The 20,761-nt window shown below is 32.8% G+C and overlaps 3 protein-coding genes across 3 annotated transcripts; 1 reads left to right on the top strand and 2 right to left on the bottom strand.

Moving 5' to 3' along the window:
- The first annotated feature begins 4,736 nt into the window (after positions 1–4,736).
- LOC124910539 (glyoxylate/hydroxypyruvate/pyruvate reductase 2KGR-like) lies at positions 4,737–6,070 on the top strand. Its single transcript, XM_047451200.1, has 2 exons — positions 4,737–5,190; positions 5,282–6,070. The coding sequence occupies exons 1-2, from the start codon at positions 4,768–4,770 to the stop codon at positions 5,795–5,797; spliced, it is 939 nt and encodes a 312-aa protein (XP_047307156.1). The 5' UTR covers positions 4,737–4,767; the 3' UTR covers positions 5,798–6,070.
- LOC124910540 (dynein light chain 1, cytoplasmic-like) lies at positions 5,840–6,579 on the bottom strand. The gene is made up of 2 exons (XM_047451201.1): positions 6,160–6,579; positions 5,840–6,066 (listed from the first exon to the last, which is right to left on the bottom strand). Exons 1-2 carry the CDS (start codon positions 6,295–6,297, stop codon positions 5,923–5,925), a joined length of 282 nt encoding a protein of 93 aa, XP_047307157.1. The 5' UTR covers positions 6,298–6,579; the 3' UTR covers positions 5,840–5,922.
- A 4,401-nt stretch (positions 6,580–10,980) lies between these two features.
- LOC124945239 (ras-related protein Rab7) lies at positions 10,981–13,261 on the bottom strand. The gene is made up of 7 exons (XM_047485634.1): positions 13,064–13,261; positions 12,814–12,840; positions 12,625–12,724; positions 12,193–12,339; positions 12,027–12,107; positions 11,809–11,954; positions 10,981–11,361 (listed from the first exon to the last, which is right to left on the bottom strand). Exons 1-7 carry the CDS (start codon positions 13,114–13,116, stop codon positions 11,292–11,294), a joined length of 624 nt encoding a protein of 207 aa, XP_047341590.1. The 5' UTR covers positions 13,117–13,261; the 3' UTR covers positions 10,981–11,291.
- Positions 13,262–20,761: the final 7,500 nt, after the last annotated feature.

Below are 20,761 nucleotides of genomic sequence, written 5' to 3'. Positions count from 1 at the left end.
ATAATTTTCAAGGAACGTTTATAACACTCTAACAAAATATTTAATAAAATTATATAAATATATTTTTTTATATTGTAATATATTGAAATTTTATATTATTATAAAAAATTAAATTTAAAACTCTTATAAAATATTTAATTTTTTTCACTTAACTTAGTATATATATATTTTTTAAAATTTTTAACATTAAAATATTATTTATGTAAAATTAAGTTAGGACAACTAATATGAGGGTGGCTCTCCAGTTGGGAAATTTGACGAAATGACCCTATAGAGGGAGGTATTTGCCTTCGTGGTCACTCGATAATTAAAATTGATTTGGTGATAACTTTATTTTTTTTAGACGAAATTATCATTTTCGCGTAACGCGAAGTGGATTAGGGTTTTATATAAATACTCAATTTTTTTCATGTTCTTTCTTTCTCTTTTCTCTCTGCTCTTGTTCGACAGCGGCGGCGAAGGCTACGGCGGCTACGGCTAGGGCGACGTCGGCGGTGATAAAAAACATCAAAGATAAGAAAACCCTAACCATGAATCGATGTTCATCATACAAATTTATGTTCTTATTTCCATGATTTTCGTTTCAAACCCAAACCCTAACCCTATATCGATTTATGTTCATGTTTCTAGTATCTTCAATTAAAAACCCTAAATCAATTTATTTTCTTATTTCTATTATCTTCGTTTCAAAACCCTAACCCTAAACCGATTTAACATGTTCTTATTGTTCTTATTGGTTCATATTGGTTTTACTATTCGTTGTTCATATTGTCGATGATGATATTTACAGATAATCTCGTCGATGATCATATGGGTTCCGTTTTAGGGAAGATTCATTTTTCGCGTTACGCAAAGGCACATCGCGTTACGCAAAGGCACATCGCGTTACGCGAAGGCCCATCCTAGTGGGAAGAGACAACTATATGGTATTATGGATGAAAAAGGAGACTTAAATTCCTTCAACCAACATTGCCAAGGTTTTTGCTTATCTCCTCTCCTCTATATTGTTTTTAATTAATTGACATCCAATTGTTGTTTATACTACATGCGAACAAACCGTGTAGGAAAAACGAATTTGAAATATGAACTACAGTCGTATCAAGAAATGGTTGTGAAACAAACGAGACAAATGAATGAAGATAATCAGCAACTCGTTTGGTTTAAGAACAAATTGGCATAAGAACAGATGCGATTCAGAGGCCTTGAGGAAGACTAAGGAGGAAAACCGAATAGTGAAACTAAGATTCAAAAAGCATCACGAAGAGACTAAGGAAGAAGTAAGTCAGGCTGCAACATTTCAGATTCTTCAAGTCTAGTTCAGTTTCAAGATTAAATTTTGTGGTTAATTAAAAAACTTGTGTTTCAGATGATATATCAAGAACAGTTCTTCAATGATCAAATGAAGATCATTCATGAAACTAGGGAAGAACTTGAATCCAAGTTTGAGAAGATGCTTCAAGAGCAACGACAGAAGGTCAAACAATAATTCAATAGTCCAAATAACTCTTCTATGTAAGAAGGAATCCATCATCATCTAACTCTACATTCTTTTTATGAGTTTTATTTATGTTATATTTATGATACATACATTTACACAGAGTGGGGGATGAAATCACAAACTTCATAAAAACTCAAAACAAGGAAATGAAAGAGTTTGAAACTGAGAGGGAGAATCTGATCAAGACGCACGATGAGAAAAAGAACAAAATGAAGAAGACTGTAGCTCAAGTGGAAAGACTTTGAACAAGAGGCTGAGGTCTCATGTTCCATTCCAACTGAAATCACTTTGATTGAAGTGGGGGTCATAGTGGTGGAGTGATAGCCCCTACTTTAGCCCCTACTTCTGAGACAAAACTCTGGTTGAAAAAAAACGATTAGGATTAAGGTCATTCCTGAACTTAGCATTCAAGGGAAGCTGAAGATGTGCAACTCCAGCTTCTCTTGATCTCTTTCCACACTTGGAAGGCAATCAGATGTTTTGTGAACATTTAGCCAGAGATTGAGCAGGTATATGATTTTGTTCTTTTTCTATTATGTGATTATGGTGCCAGAACTTGAAAAGTATTGTATTTGATATATAGTGGAATGGATGAGAACGTTGTGGGAACATGCTCTGAACTGGTGTTTGCTCCAATTGACGAAATATTCACAGATGATTCTTCGCTTCTTCCATCCGGCTTTTGAATCATTCCATTGCATTTAAAACCAGTTGAGTTTTTTTCTTTTTGTTGAGGTTACTAGTGTAATTCACTAGCTGCTCTCTCTAACTCATTATTTCATTAACAAAGTCAAATACACAGGATACTTTTACAACAAACCAGACAACATTGGATCTAACATTCAGACAACTTGCATGTGAGCAATGGGACGCCACATTTCATATGAACAAGCGATAGCATGGAAAGTCCTTGTTGCCGAAGAGAATAGTGTGCATTGCCTTGCATTCTCCTTTATTAACTAGTCATTTGTATGAGTGACGATCCTTACAATTCATTATTAGTAGTCCAAATGTGTCCTGCCAAGAGAAGAGGGATCAAAGACGATGACAAAGAAGATAATGTTTGTGAAAGTCCTTGCCACGTGCTTTTTAATAGTTATTTATTTCATCTGATTGCTTCAAATATTTTGGCAGCAGATCTTTTGTTGGGGCTTTATACTTTTGAGTGGTCTATTGTTTAATTACTTATATGTGTATATTAGTTTCATTTTCTGAAAGAGATTTTAGTTGATTAATTGCTTTGATTTTGAACCCAAATAGCTAATGTTTCTTTTTAAGGAATGCTAAAATTTTATATCCAAGATCTGATTCATAAAGAAAATCTTCTTATATTTCTCAATTGCATGACCATTTAAAAAAAAAATATCAGGTGTTTTAAACTCAACTTTTCACTCATATTTCTAATTAACTAAGGCTTTAGTTTACAAACACAAATACCATCTTTAATCAAACTTGCATTCATTACTCACACCTTAAAGAAAATAATAGTACAAGAAAGGAAAATACATTTGCGATATACTAAGAAATAAGTAACCAAAAATTCATGTGCGAGATACCAAGAACCAGGAATTCAAGATAAATGATGGAAAAGCAGCAAACCAACATAGGAAAGCCATTGACTACTCAAAATCATACAAAATAGTTTAAAACATGCAACTTCTATTAGTTAAAAACTATATAAATGGAACTATATACCAATCAAACAGTCATCTTACCCCACATCAGTAGCAAATAAGCCAACAATTATATTATTATTCTGCAAACACCGGCCAACTAAAAGGGCATATATATCAGCTATAGCTAATGACAAACTCCACAAGCTCTGTATGCCAACAGCAGCAACAAGATAGCTGAAAAAACATACATTTAGCTTTTCAAATGAACAATTTCATTTTCACTTCTTTATTCATAAAGATCCATAAATCAGATAAACCAAAAGGAGATAGATAGTTACACTCAATATAAGCAAAAATGATACAATATAAAGTTCTTCTTTTTAGTTTTATCAACATTATTATCAAATTATGAAAAAAGATGAAGAACCCAAATGAATCCAAACACACCTGATTTCAGTAATTTGCTAAAGAAAAAAAACTCATTATTGATCAGTAAAGACTACTCCACTAGTCTTCTTATTCACATAAAATCCACATATAACAAAGAGATTGCAAAGAAACGGGAAGCAAGTACCGAAAGGCAGTGACAGAAGAAAACTCACTTGTTGTAGCCATAACGCGGAGAGCTGCAGCTGCAAATACAAACTGCGAGAATACCAAACAAATGGGTATCAAATAAGATTATCAAGCCAAATAAGCCAAAAGGAAGGCCCTTCGCGAAACGTGAAGCCCTTCGCAAAATGTGAAGCTCTTCGCGAAACGTGAAGCCCTTCGCGAAATGTGAAGCCCTTCACGAAACATGAAGTCTCATTGGATAAACGTACCATGTAGAACAGAGCTCACGCTCGTCGTGCTCATTGTCCGTCGTCGCCGTCGTCGAAGAGCTCTCCAATTAACGAGATAATTGTTATTAGTAGAATGTTGAGATAATTAGAAGCCCTTCGCGTAACGAGAAATCCTTCGCGTAATGAGAAGCCCTTAGCGTAATGGGAAGCCATTCGCATAACGGGAAGGCCAGTCGTGAGAATCAAATAAACCTTTTCTGAAACGAAACCAAATCAGAGCATCATCAACTACAAACATCATCATCGACAAGATGAACAATCAAGATGAACAATAAGAAAACCTAATGTTTTAGGGTTTAAAGATGAACATAATAGAATTAATAACATAAATCGATCCAATCACCTGATATTAGAACGAGTTTTCGTCATCGATCTATATAATGTGTTCGTTTATGGTTAGAGTTCCGTCGCCGTCGTGCCGTCGCGAGAAAAGAGAGAGAAAGAAAATAACAAAATGAAAATTTTTGAGTATTTATATAAAAAAAATTCACTTCGGGTTACGCAAGAATGGTATTTTTGTCCCAAAAAAATAAAGTGGTCACCAGAGCAATATAAATTAACCGGTGACCACGGATACAAATAACTCAATTATTAAGGTCATTTCGTCAAATTTCCATATATATATATATATATATATATATATTTGTTGGGTTATTTTAAAAAAGTGTCATTCGAAAAAGACATTACATATATTTTATATATTAATTTTTTGGGTTAATTAAAATAAATAAAATATTAATTTAGTTGAATAATTTTCAATAAGAAGTTTGAGTTTGGAGGTCCATTGCAATTCCTCTGAAAATAAAAAATGGAGGAAATTGGTGTATTGATGACGACTCCAATGTTCTCTTACCTAGAAGATGAACTTGAAAAGCGTTTCAAACTCTTCAGACTATGGAAAGCTTCATCCAAAGATCAACTTCTGAATCAAATTTCTCAATCGATCCGAGCCGTAGTCGGAAACACTTCAATCGGAGCCGACGCCGCCCTAATAGATTCATTGCCGAATCTAGAGATCGTTTCCACTTACAGCGTCGGATTGGACAAGATCGATTTGGAAAAGTGTAGATCCAGAAATATTAGGGTTACAAACACCCCTGATGTATTGACGGACGACGTAGCCGATATTGCTGTTGGACTTGCATTAGCAACTTTGAGAAAGATATCTTCTTCAGATTCATTTGTCAGAAATCGTCTTTGGATGAACGGCGATTTCCATCTCACTAATAAGGTATGTCTTTTTACATCTGTATGATTGATTGGTTTCTAGGGTTTAGTTAAATTATAGAAAATTGATTGTTTGTTTGTTTGTTTGATATCAGTTCAGTGGGAAGTCAGTAGGGATTGTTGGATTAGGCAGGATTGGTTCTGCCATAGCCAAGAGAGTTGAAGCATTTGGTTGTCAAATAAGTTACCATTCCAGGTCAAAGAAACTACACACACCTTACAAATTCTATCCAGACATTGTAACCTTAGCTGCAAAAAGTGAAATCCTTTTCATCTCTTGTTCCCTAACAAAAGAAACCCATCACATAGTCAATCGCCAGGTGATAGATGCATTAGGTTCAAATGGAATTCTAATCAACATAGGAAGAGGGCAACATGTTGATGAACCCGAGCTTGTGTCTGCCTTGATTGAAGGTCGGTTAGGAGGTGCCGGGCTTGATGTGTTTGAGGATGAACCTGAAGTGCCTGAATTATTATTGGGTCTTGATAATGTTGTTCTTCTTCCCCATGTTGGGAGTGATTCAATTGAGACTTGTATAGCCATGGCTGATCTTGTTATTGATAACTTAGAAGCTCATTTCAAGAATAAACCACTTTTGAGTCCTGTTTAGGAATTTCTTATTTGCAAACCATCATTTGTGTTTCTTAAGTTATTTCAAGACAAGGACAATGTCAAACACATTACAAATGAAGATCTACCAATAGACTATATACAGAATCAGCAATTTGGGTTCCTCTAGTTTGAAGCACCTTTGAAGATGAGAAAGTTGAGAGTCTGGATAGTGAAGTAGATGAAAGTTCCTTTTGTATGAGTAAAGAAGCAGCCAAAGTTTGATCCCACCACACATTGCCATCCTCCTCCATATCTCATGTCCAGTTCCTGATCAAAACACAAATCTTTGATTTTTAGAATCAGAAGAAAAAGAAAGAAAGAAAAAGAGGAAATCAATGAACAGGGTATAGAAATGATTGCCTTTTTGATGTGGGCAGCTATGGATTTACAGTCAACCACATCGTATAGATCCAAACCTTGTGAAGCTGCTGCCATGACTTGCATCTGCATCTTCTCCGGCATGTCTGTATCCTCTATCAAACCCTTTCCCTCCAACATCTTCTCTCTCTATACTGTAATAATGTGACTGGAAGTAAGTAAGAAAGAAGATGGTTTGACTGTGAAGAATATATGAAGGAATTTAGGGTTTCATCTTCTTCTTCAGTCTGGTCTGAGAAGAAGCTGCTGATGTCACATGTCAATGGAAGGAACCCAATACCCATAATTCTTCATGTGATTATTTTCTCTCTCTTACAAAAATTGTACTGTTATGGATAAAGCTGGTGAGGCCCAAAATAAATCAATTAATTCTAATTTTGTATTATTAAGATTAATTAATTTTAGCTATTTTTTTCATATTATTTGCTTTTACCGAGGAAAATAAATACATACATCTCTGTTGTAAGGTTCACATCTAAGCCCTTTAAAAATACTAAATTAAATTTCTCAATACACTAATAGGCTAGCCTGTTTTGATGGGCTGGGATTTTGAATATTTGAGTTTTTTTTTTTTTATTAAAAGACTTAAAACATTAATATATAAGGATAATTTTTTTTTAAAGAAATAGAAAGTATTTTAATATATTAATTAATAATTGAGTGATAAAATAATTTATGCAATAATGTTTGAGTATGAAATATTAAAATTGAGTATTTATCAGATTAATTTGTAATCTAAATTGATTTCCAAATATTAATTTGGACTAGCTATTTTGGTTTTGGACCATACATCGCCTATATATTTATTTATTCTTCATATTTTAGAAGAATTTTAAATTTATTTTTTATATATAATATAATTTTTAAGTTTGTATAATTTTATCAAAGAATTTTTGTTTATTTAGATAATGAGATATAACCGCCTTACACGGGGATTCTCAAAAACGGGACAAGAATAGTAGTAAAAAAATTACGAAATAAAATGGGACCGAAATGGTAAATGCATTCTCCGCTGTGATTTAGACACGACATGAAAACACAACCCAGACCGAACACGAAACAATTAGGTAAGGGTCATGTATTTTTTTTGTTCGGATCAAAATTAGGTCAGTTTGTTAACCTAATTAATAAATAAGTCAAAATTGAGTCGACTTGACATGACCCAAAGTAGACCCAATAATCCGTTTATAAGTTTATTTTGTTGAGTTTGTGTTATTTTTTCTTATTCACTCACTAATTTTTTTGATATTATTTTTTAAACGGATTTTTAATTTAACATCATTTTTATTTTGTATTGATGTCATTTTAGTTTGAAATATAGAGATGTAAATTAATTGCATTGGGTTTGGTTTGAGTTGAGTTAAGTAAATCGGGTCAAACAGATCAAACGAGTCAGGTTCAGGTCAATCACAAATAAATACGTCAGATTCATGTTAGAAATTTTGACTCGAATTACTAAACATGTCAGATTTAAGTTAAAATTGTTCCACTCGCGAACCCGTCAACCTGAAACTTACTTAGATTGTCACCCTTATTATGATCCGTTACATTGTCATCCCTAATTATTAATAAAATTGAACTTATTTTTTTATTTCTAAATAAAATATTTATAACTTGATCTTGACATTTAAATATTATATTTTATAATAAATTTGGTTCACTCCTCTTCAAAATTCATCTAGCATTCATTAAATTATTATTTGATATTATTGAGTATAAATTAAGTAGTTTTATTAGTTAGTTGGGTTTAAATGGTTTAATTTTCACTCACTATATTTGATTTTTTTTTTTTTTTTTGTTGATTCTAAGTATTTTATTTTGAATATTAAAACAGAAAACTATTGTTACATATGTTACTAAATTAAATAAAAGAACTTTAGTCGGTAACACATATTTTAGAAAAAATGACATTTATTATCCAAATCCATAAGCAACAAAACTGAAATCAGAGAAGGAGCTTTATGGATGCCACAATCATCTTAAAATATCTTTGTTATCCTATCTTTTAGATAAATTCGGATATATATATATTAAAAAAAAAAAAAAAAGTCATTTTCATGTTTTTGTTTTTGAAAGGAATACAAGTAAAGAGAAAAAAAAACTATATCTGAAGACTTTCCTAAATGTCTAAGTTAAATGAGCCACATTAACTAATTTATAGTAATATAAACAATTTATCTATTAAAATTTTCTCCACTAACGGATATATATATATATATATATTATATATTATTATTATTATTATTATTGAACTTGTATTTATTCTCTTTGTAAGTAAATATCACTTTAGTTTTAATACGAGACATTGTTATAATTTATTTCTCAAGATAATTTTTGTTGTAAGAAATTTTTTATGAGTAAATAATTTCATTCAAAATTTTTTTTTTTAAATAAATTGTTATTCACGGTAAAATTTTTACGAATGATACGTGCATTAAAAAAATGTTGTATTATGAAAAATTGTATGTGTCACAAAAAGTTGAATCGACAACTCAATTACTTTTATATTGTCGATGAGTGATTAGTATTTGTAGTCTTTTTTAAAGTATTACTAGAATTTACTAGGTGATGTCCGAGTCTTTGAATAGTTGTTGGGAAGTGTGAATTCATGCACCTAAATTGACAGATCTGCATATTTGGGTTATCATCCCAATTATTTTCTGGTGTACTATCTCGTTTGAGAAAAATTATTGAATCTTCAATGATTATAGTCGTTCGATGCGTATCATTCATAATATTATTATTATAACATTTTTAATATTTGTTTCGAAAAATCGATGGAATCAGTCTTCAGGGTACGGTGGATTATGAATAGGTTAAGTTCGTAGGTACTCAAGAAAGACAATTAACTCCCCGACGAGCTCATGTCAGAAAACGATATGAAAAATCGGTGGATTCCGAATAATATTATGAATGATAACCTATTAGGTAATATGGTTGTATTATATTTTTTTTCTTTCCTATCATGTTTGTGGTTGTGTTTAAATGATTTTTATTATTTTTTAATGTAAATGAGTCATTTAAAAAAATATAACTTTTAATTCAAATTTTTTTAGTGGGAATTGAATAAAGATATTTAGTCTCTTAGATAAGATTTTGAGAATCAATATGCAGAGAATTTTAAAAAAAAAAACTATGGAATTTGGTTTTTTTTTTTTTTAAGTTATTGAGCACATGATTTTACGGATGTTGAATGTTGTCCCAGATGGTGTTAGGATTTGTCATCTTCCTTGTGGTCCAACTGCACACATAGAATTACAAAATGTGGTAAATTTTGGAATGCTTGTGTCCTATTTTATATTTCTTTTTCAGAAATTGGTGATAGATTGTTTTATACTTGACATATTTGTTCTTGGTCACAAGACATGATGATAAGCCAAGGCTCTCACTACTCACTAGGTCCTCCACAATTTTTCATTGAAGGTATAGTAGGTAGTCTATGACTTAGATTACCGACTTTAATAACTCAAATGTCACCTAAAAGGAGCTATTTCGGTTTATAAAAAGTCAAACATAATTAAATATTATTTCATTCATAGATATTTTATCATTATATGTTAATACTTAAAGTCTTTTTTCAAAAAAAAAATTAATATTTTCAAAATCACCATAAATCTAACATTGTTGAAATCTCAATATATGGTGATAGAGGACAACTTAACTTTCTATATTGACTTCAAAATATTGTGTGTTAGTCATTTATGAAAAACTGAATTTTAAGTAATAATAAGGAAACTTATGTGAAAAATAAATGTTTGAAAGGACCAAATGAAAATACATAAATTTTAAGTACTTGTTTTTTTAAATAATTCATGAAAATTAAAATATCGTTAAAGCAACTACAAATATATTACATGAAAAATGCGGAGATATATGAAAAACAAAACGAGAAAAATAAAAATACAAAATCACCGAGCATGAAGATCTTTCAAAAGACGAGTCCACGTTCTTACCGGATCTTACCTCAACCAGCGTCATGATAATAACATTTTGAATGGACATCAATGGTCGTCTATAATTGTTGTTGAAGGTTTTTCGGTTCCGCTCAAATCATATAATCCACCAAAAATTAACGGGAATAAAAGTCCACCGTTTTAGACCTCCACTCAAACTTTCCAACAATTACTAATGAATTTAGAAATAACTCATTGAACTCAGTCAAAATTTAAATAAAGACTTTAAACCCAACCACAAGACTCAAAGTGGAGGAGGTGCACAGTCTTCTCCACCTTAAGATGTACATTTGACATTGACTTGTCATAATATAACTCTTATGCTTAATTTTGTTGTCCCTTAAAAATTTAAAATCTCTCAATGAATAGCACTCCAACTAATCTTAGAATTCCCTAACAAGTTCCAACAAAAACTAGATTTGATGACTTTATTAAATAACGAATAGAAGTTACCAACATTAAATATGTAATGATCGGGTTAACACCCACCATATCCAACGATCTCTCTTTGTTAACCCCACCATATCCAACGATCTCTCATGAACAAAGACTTAAGATCTCTCATGAACAAAGACTTAAGCGCGGTGTCTATTGTATTTCTCAGTTTTTAAGTACTTTATTATATATTTTATTTTATTAAATGGAGGAAAATATTAATATATATTTTCATATCCTACGTGCATCCAACATAAAAATAATTTGATAAGCCAAATACAAGGTCTTGATAAAACATAGGAAGAGTCGGAATTTGATATTCCAATTTAGGGTTTTGATATTCTCCACTACAAAAAAAATCTAGTTTCAGAGAATAAGAAGAAAAAAATCAGCTTACTTAGCTTCAAGTCCTCAATAATCAAGAAAATTGGGGAAAATGCATTAAAAATAAGAATATCGACGAATAAAAAACAATCAAATTACATGAAGACTGGAAGATTTTAGAGAAAATTTGTAGTATAGCAAAATGTTCAGCTTTAAACCACAAACTGAAAGAATACATCATGGAAAATGGAAATCAAATGAGAAAGAAGCCGAACAAAGAAACAATTTTTGTTCTGAATAATAACAGAGGGATCGGGATACAGATCGAGGTTATAATAACAAATAATAAGTCATTAAGATAGACGTAACACTGCACAATAAAATGGAATCGAGCAGTTTTCTTTAGCATTCACAACCAGTGGATCTTGCCTGCATTCCTCCGCCTCCGACATCAATTGTATCAGGCATATATCTTCCAAACAACAAAGTTTTACATAAAGTTAGCCTTGTTTACAAATTATGCATTTCAAATCTTAGCTAAAGTTGTTAAGAACCGACAACAAACAGGCTCTTTTTTTGTTCACCTTCACTACCACTGATATTGAGTTGATAAATAGTTTAAGACTTGATAATAACTCAAATTAAGCTGCAAAATTTGATCTAATTCGATAAGCTAGTCTTTTAAGTACTTTTCTTATATTAGTTCAACATTTAGTACTTCAAATTCAGATACTTTCATTTGGTTTATTTTTCAAACACTTGATTCAGTACTTAAAATTCAATATTCATCGTTTAATTTTTTGTTTTATCAAACGCACCTTCCATTTACTACTTCCAAACAGGATTATGATTTTCAATTCACATACCATACTGAGGAAACAGTAAATGTTAAACGAATTCAAGTTTATTGGGAACTCACAGTTCTTCTTCAGGTTCATTTTTTAGAGCGTTTTTGGCTATACACTCGAAAGCAGCTTCCACATTGAAACCTTCTTTTGCAGATGTCTCGAAGTAGGGTATGTTTCCCTTCGAAGCACACCATGCCCTTGCTTTCTTCTCTGAAACCTGATAGAAAGCAAAAGATTGATTTTTTTTTTTTTGAAAATCGCAAAAAACAAAATAAGAAAATCAACGTACCACCCTGCTGTTACCGCCATCTACATCTATCTTGTTTCCCAAGACAACAAACGGAAAGTTCTCAGGGTCATGTGGACTGGCCTGACCGAAGAAAGGAACTTAGTTAATTCTGTAATTCTTTTAGAGAAATTTTAATCTAAAGGGATAAATAATATATTCCAAGTACTTGAAGCAGAAATTCTTCCCGCCAGTTGTTAAGGTTTTCAAACGATTTCATCACATTAACATCGTACACGAGAACACAACAGTCTGCTCCTCTGTAGAAAGCCACACCAAGGCTTTGAAACCTTTCTTGTCCTGCTGTGTCCCATATCTGCAAGGATAATCAGAACATCGATAAATTTAATGAAACATAAAATGGATTCTATAATCTAGCCATTAAATCAAGTATTATGATCATTTGGATTCAAATATAGAGCATTGTTGCTGCACACCAGACAAATCTTATCAATTAAGAAGCTAAATATAATCCTCAATTATCATTATATTGAAGCATATAATCAAATGTTTCATCTAACTTTGGCAATTTTTCAATGTGATTGTGAAGAAACATCAATGATCAATCATCTCAAGGTTCGACAAAAGGGTATAAGATCACCTGCAAAGTGAACAATCTATCTTCAAACTGAACTTCTTTAGTCAGGAAATCAGCACCAATGGTAGCCTTATATTGGTTGCTGAACTTACGATTCACATACCTAGAGTACATACATAATTTCAGCAATCAAATAAATACTCAACAAAAAGATCAATCTAGAAATGAAAAAGTAGGGTTCAAGAAAAATACTGATTCATCAGAGACGTCTTCCCTACCCTACCAGAAGAAAAAAAGGAAACCCATGTTAGAATAATGCCCAAAATTGATTCAAAAACTAAGAGAAATATTCTAGATCTACGAAAAAACAAAAGGGAATCATTTTCAATGAAACAAGATCGGAATTTGATTATTGGAATGGTTGAATTTGAATAATAGAAGCATGAATTGACTGATTAAGATCGTAAGAAGATAAATTTGTTGGCGATGAGGTCTTTCTTACCCGCTGTCTCCGAGGATTATAACCTTGAGAAGCATACGCCTACGAGAAGCCATGGATACGGCACGCACGGATCGGTGTTCTTGAGAAAGTCAAATTAGAGTAGAGAAAAGTTGATCCCCTTTTCGCCGGAAACAAAAATGTGACCGACCGACCGATCAACCAAAGAACAGAAGAGGATGATGGAATAATAGAGTTGTTTCTTTTACACCATTAACGTATGTATGTATTCTTCCTTCTATTACCACTATTATTATTATTATTATTATTATTATTATTATTATTATTATTAAAGTTAAAAAGAATTATGAGATAAGACTAAAACTTTTATTTATAGGGAAATTTGATGAAATTATCCTAATAATTGTTTAATTGTGCGAATGATCATCGCCTAATACAAATTAGGCAAATTATTCTTTCTTATTTTTCGGACAAAAATACTCCGTCTTGCAACGGCACGGTCGCGTCTCGCGACGGCACAGTCGCGTCTCACGACGACACGCGACGACACACTTGACGAATTAGGTTCTGTCGCATTATGCGACGAAGTATTTTTGACTAAAAATAGGAAATGATTATTTGGAAAAAAAAATTTAGACACAAGTCATTTACGCGAGAATTATTAGGTCATTTCATCAAATTTCCATATATATATTATATATAATATATATATATATTATATATTATATTATATATATATATAATATATATATATATATATAATTGAATATCAATAATTGACTTAATGACAAATTGACAATTATATTTTGTATAGGTTTTTGATAAGACAAGACAAGTAAAAAATATATGAAATAGAGAATAAAGATGGTAAGTTTATTCTCTGTTTCCATATGTCTTATGTTATTCTTAGCCTCACTTTAAATTTAAATATTATTTTTGGAAATTGAATATACATTTTTTTTTATGTATTAGATAAGACTGACTAAATTCGCAAATATAATATAGTGGTAAGAATCGGTTTAAGTGACCAAAAGATCACGGGTTAATTTCATCTTAAAGTGTTTTTATTTAAGTGAGGGATAATGGTTGTGATATCATACTAGTTCTCCTTAATTCAAAGATAAAAAATAAGACCGACTGAAATAATATATTTGAAGATGTTTGTTTTAGATATAAATTTGAGTTTATATAATAAATGGCCAGAATTACAAATTGAGGCTTCTTATTGAGTGTCAATTGTAATATCGGACCTCTTATTTAAAACCTCGCAAATTAGGGTTTTCCATTGCCAATTTTTACAAAATAAGGTTTCTCACTAACGGAAATAGATGTCTGTTAAAAATAAATTAGGTGACATTTATATTTATAAAAAAATAAAGACAAGTGGCATACACGTGGCAATTTAATTTTACTTAATAATTGTTATTATCAAAAAAAAATATTAATTCAAATAAAAAATAATAATTCTCAATCTTCTCTCACAATACACACATTCATTCCTCCAGGTAAACCAGATTTGTTGGTGCTGCCCGAGGAGGAACACGTAAATCACAATAACAACAAACACTCGACATACAACTTTAAAAGGGAGAAGAAGACATTATAAATTTGTCAAATATTAGTTTAAGGTTTAAACATGGATTTGTTAATGTCATCTTTTGCTTTTGCGATTAAGAGAATGAAGAAATGAAGAAACGTGAAAAATCAAACATGAATCATAAAAGAGATGAGGGTTTACCTGGAGGAATGGTCGATGGCGGAGGCAGGTTATGTTAGGATTTGTATCTCCCAAATCCGACCTGTTTGAAAACAATCTGTAAAAACACAAGAAAGAAGAACACAAGAACACACAGATTTATAGTGGTTCACTCAAATTGAGCTACATCCACTTCAGCCACCACCAGATTTACTATGAAGAAGAAAAAGGAATACAGAGTTTTTGCCTCACACTTTATCTCTCTTGAATTCTGTCTCTAAATATAAACCCTTAATAATCACATATTTATAGGGTAAACATTCAGGTAATAAACCTAAATAACTTTGGTCAGGCCCAAGCCCAAAACCAAAAAAAGAAAACTCAATAAACTCTAATTAACAATGTAGAATTTATTATAAGTGTAGGCTCCATAACTCAACAATCTCCCACTTGGAGACTAACTTCATCATCTCTCGATCGGTAGTGGCTTTCCATTCGGTGTCTTAACGAAGAAGACCAACTGAAGTTGTACACAACTTCAGTTTCTCATTTGTCACAGCTTTCGTCAACATATCAGCTAGATTCTCACTCTCGGGAATCTTCTCAAGAGCTAATACTCCATCTTCTAAAGCTGACCGGATGAAATGATAACGAACATGTATATGCTTCGTCCTGCCATGATAAACATGATTCTTTGCCAAATGAATGACACTCTGACTGTCGCATCGCAACACACTTCCCTCGTAGTCTTGACCCAATTCTCGCAAAAAGGGTTGTAACCACATCATCTCATTAGCAGCTCCTGTCACAGCAACATACTCTGCTTCACAACTAGAAAGAGCAACAATCTTCTGCAATTTTGATACCCAACTGATTGTAGTACCTCCCAGAGTATAAATGTACCCTATTGTGCTCTTCCTACTATCAACATCACCACCATTGTCAGCATCAACATATCCTCTTAAACCCATATTAGACTTTCGAAAACACAAAGCGAGACCCATACTTCCTCTTAAGTATCGTAGTATCCACTTTACTGCTTCCCAATGTTGTCTACCCGGGTTGCTCATGAATCTGCATGTGCTATGTCTGGTCTTGTGCAAACCATCGCATACATAATACAACCAATGGCAGAGGCATACCGAACAGTGACCATGTAATTTTTCTCCTCCTCTGTTGAAGGTGACTGATCTTTAGATAGTCTGAAGTGACTAGCTAAGGGGGTAGTAACTGGTTTTGCATCATACAAGTTGAACCTGCTAAGAACTTTCTTCACATATTCTTCTTGTGAAAGCTCGAAAACTTCTTCATCCCTGAAAATTCTCATCCCAAGGATTTGTTTAGCAGCACCCAAATCCTTCATTGCAAACTTTTCAGACAACTCTTTCTTGAGCTTGTTAATCTCATACAAGCTTGCTCCAGCAATCAACATGTCATCAACGTAGAGAAGAAGAATAATGTACGATTTATCAAACCTCTTGATATAGCAGCAATGATCAGCTTCACACCTCAAAAAATTGTTACTTTTCATGAAGCTATCGAACTTCTTGTACCATTGCCTTGGAGCCTGTTTCAAACCATACAGACTCTTTTGAAGCTTACACACAAGCTCATCTTTTCCTTTGATTTCAAATCCTTCTGGTTGTCGCATATAAATCTCTTCATCTAAATCACCATGAAGAAAAGCAGTTTTGACATCCATTTGTTGAAGATGAAAGTCTTCTTTCACAACCAAACTCAAAATAGTTCTGATTGTCATCAATTTAACTACTGGAGAGAAGATCTCATTGTAGTCAATACCTTCTTTCTGTTGAAATCCTTTCACAACCAACCTTGCCTTGTACCTCATGGTTTTATCATGTTCTTCTTTAATCCTGAAGATCCATTTGTTGTGAAGTGCTTTCTTTCCCTTTGGTAGTTCAGTGAGCTCTCAAGTCTGATTCAACATCAAAGAGTCCATCTCATCTTTCATAGCAGACTCCCACTTAATTGATTCATCAGATTGTATTGCTTCCTCATAACATTCCGGTTCACCTCTATCTATCAACAAGATATAGTTCAGAGATGGAGACCACCTCTCAACTGGTTTTCGATTCCTTGACGATCTTCTCAACTGTATACCGGTGTTTGCTGATTTACCTCTGGGCCACGTTCTCAACGATTTCATCTTCAACAACACATTGTTCTTCTTCGACAACCGGTATATATTCAGCTGAAAATTGTCTCAAATCGACTGTACCAGTCTCTTCCAACTTGGAATCACCCTCTGATGTCTTCCCAACACAATCTTTGTAGAGAAACTGTTCATTGAAGATAACATTTCTGCTACGAATGATCTTCCGATTTTGATTATCCCAGAAATGATAACCAAACTCGATATCACCATAACCAATGAAAAAACATTTATTAGACTTTGGATCAAGCTTGCTCCTATCACATTCATTAATATGAACATATGATAAACAACCAAACACTTTCAAATAAGAAAGATTTACCTTTTTATTGCTCCAAGCTTCTTCAGGAATTCTGAATTCAAGAGGAACAGAGGGTCCCCTGTTTATCAAATAGGCAGCAGTATTAATAGCTTCTGTCCAGAAGGTTTTAGGCAGCCCTGCATGCAATCTTATGCTTCTAGCACGCTCGTTCAATGTTCGATTCATTTGTTTAGCTACTCCATTCTCTTGAGGCGTTCGGGGAACAGTCTTCACCATACTGATCCCATTCACAGCACAATATTCTTTGAAATCTAGATTGATATATTCACCTCTATTGTCGGATCTCAAGCATTTAACTTTCTGATTTGTTTTATTTTCAACCAAAGTCTTCCACTTCTTGAAAATAGCAAATACTTCAGACTTGTGCTTCATAAAGTAAACTCATACTTTTCTTGTTGAATCATCTATAAAAGTCACATAGTAGTATGATCCGCCAATAGAAGAAACAGATGCAGGTCCCCACACATCAGTGTGTACCAACTCTAGTCTTTCTTTCTTGAGCTACTTCCCAATGTTTAAGAAGCTCACCCGTTTCTGTTTTCCAAGAATGCAGTTTTCACATAACTGATGTTCAACAGACTTCAGTTCTGAAATCTGTCCATTCTTCAAAAGAATTTTCATCCCTTTTTCACTCATATGGCCCAACCTGCAATGCCACAACTCACTGTTCTTCGAGTCATCAACTACAGCAGCAACTGTTTCTCTGCAAGTTGAAGTCGTGTATAACGTTCCAGTTTTATGACCTCGAGCAACAACAATTGCTCCTTTAGTCACCTTCCACGCACCATTTCCACAACTGAAATTGTGACCTTCTTCATCAAGTTGTGTAACAGAAATCAGATTGCGCATTAAACCTGGAATGTGTCTCACCTAATTAATTTTCCAAACAGAACCATTTGCCATCTTCAATTTGATGTCACCAATGCCAACAATATCTAGTGGCTCACCATCTGCGAGATAAACTTTCCCACAGTTTCCAGCCACATAATTCTCCATTAATTCTTTGTGAGCAGTGGTGTGGAAAGACGCTCATGAGTCTAAAACCCATGAATCTATCGGGCTATCAACAGACAGAAGTAACGCATCAGTGACAGATTCTGTAACAACGTTGGCTGCATCATTTTTATCATCACCGTTTTTCTTCGGTGCTTTGCAGTTCCTCTTCAGATGACCCTGTTTACCACAATTCCAGCACTCAAATGTCCTCCCAGACTTGGACTGACTCCTCTTGCTCATTGACATAGATCTGCTCTTACCTCGGTTGAAATTTCTATCATTACCTCTTCCCCTGTTTTCCACATTCAGAGCAGAACTTTTGAATGTTTCACCAGAATTAATTTTACGAACCTCTTTAGCAAGAATACGATCTCTAACTTCAACAAATTTCAGTTTAGCATTTCCAACTGAATTACTAATTGTTGCCCTCATAGGTTCCCAACTATTTGGTAGATATGCTAACAAAATCAGGGCACTAAATTCATCCCTAAAATCAATCTCAACAGATAGCAATTGATTCACAATTGTATTGAATTCATTCAAATGAGTAGTGACAAAAGTACAATCAACCATTCTTAAGTAAAAGAGTCTTTTCATTAAGTGTACCTTGTTGTTAGCAGATAGTTTCTCATACATATCAGAAAGAGCTTTCATCAGATCCATGGTGGTCTTCTCCTTTGCTACATTGTGAGCAACTGTCTTGGCTAGCGTCAATCGGAAAACTCCCAAAACCTGTCTATCAAGGAGTTTCCATTCAGCTTCATCCATCTTCTCTGGTTTCTCACTCAAAGGAACATGAAGCTTCTTTTCATAGAGATAATCTTCAATCTGCATTCTCCAGAAGGCATAATCTGTCCCATCAAATCTTCCAATCCCATGTCCTATATTGCTCTCACTTGTCATTGTTTCCAATGTTCAGATCTAGCCTAGCTGCTATGATACCAGTTGTTAGGATTTGTATCTCACAAATCCGACATGTTTGAAAACAATCTGTAAAAACACAAGAACACACAGATTTATAGTGGTTTACTCAAATTGAGCTACATCCACTTCTGCCACCACTAGATTTACTATGAAGAAGAAGAAGGAATACCGAGTTTTTGCCTCACACTTTATCTCTCTATAATTCTGTCTCTAAATGTAAACCCTTAATAATCACATATTTATAGGGTAAACATTCAGGTAAGAAACCTAAATAACTTTGGTCAAGCCCAAGCCCAAAACCAAAAAAAGAAAACTCAATAAACTCTAATTAACAATGTAGAATTTATTATAAGTGTAGGCTCAATAACTCAACAGGTTACGGGCGGCGGAAGACTTACTGAAAGGAATGGAGCGGGCGACTTACTGAAAAGAATGGAAGGAAGAATGATGGACTGAGAAAGATTGGAGAAATGAAGTTGAGGATTTACCTGGAGGAATAGAGAAATGGAGATGAGGGTTTACCTAGAGGAATGGACGTGTGTATTGTGAGAGAAGATTGTGAATTATTTTTTTTATTTGAATGAATAATTTGATAATAACAATTATTAAGTAAAATTAAATTGCCACGTGTAGGCCATTTGTCTTTATTATTTTATAAATATAAATGTCACCTAATTTATTTTTAACAGACATCCATTTCCGTTAGCGAGAGGCCTTATTTTGTAAAAATTGGCAATGGAAAACCCCAATTTGTAAGGTTTTAAATAGGAGGTCCGATATTGCAATTGACACTCAATAAGAAGCCTCAATTTGTAATTATGGCCTATAATAAATTACTTATATTTTTTTATTTCTAGTACAGATATATTAAATAGTAACTTAAAATAGTCATAATCTCACTTATACAGGTTAAGTGATAGATGGTTTGTAGGGGTGTTCAACCGGCCGGTTAATCGGTTAACCGTTAAACGGTTCCGTTTAAGACCGATTTTGCCTTTTATTTTACAAACCGATTAATCGGCCGTTAATGTTATCGGTTTTACCGGTTCTAGTTCTACCAGTTATCTCATTCTATTTTATATCTATTTTTGTTAGCTTTTTATATATTTCTTGAAAAAATTCAAATTCAAATTCATTATGTCAATTAGTTTTTGACCAACCAAGTATAGGCAAATATTATTGAATCTCCTTCTCAACCGATAAAACGAGTAGTTAAATCGGTAAGTTATAATCAAATAATGGTTATCTGAATAAATTATTTCAGTTTATTTATAATTTATTTTTGTAAAATTTTATATAAATTATAATGTTTTTTTAAAATAATTCTATAAAATTATAATTTAAAGTTTAAAAATAATTTTTTATATAGATTGTTAAATATTATTTATAAAATAACTAATATAAATTATAAAATATAAAATATATAATTAAATTATTATCGGTTTACCGGTTAAACCGTTAGAAAAATAGATAAACCAAAAACCAAACCGTTTAACCGGTAAAAAATCGGTTGACCAGAACCGGTTAACCAATAAATCGTTAAAATGGAACCGGTTAATTATCGGATCGATTGGGTTACCGATTTTCCGATTTTTTTTGCACAGGCCTAATGGTTTGTTACGAAATTAA

The sequence above is a fragment of the Impatiens glandulifera genome, chromosome 7 (assembly GCF_907164915.1).
Source record: "Impatiens glandulifera chromosome 7, dImpGla2.1, whole genome shotgun sequence".
Classification (NCBI taxonomy): Eukaryota; Viridiplantae; Streptophyta; class Magnoliopsida; order Ericales; family Balsaminaceae; genus Impatiens; species Impatiens glandulifera.
The sequence above is the reverse complement of the archived record's forward strand: the minus strand, read 5'-3'. Positions and strand labels throughout refer to the sequence as shown.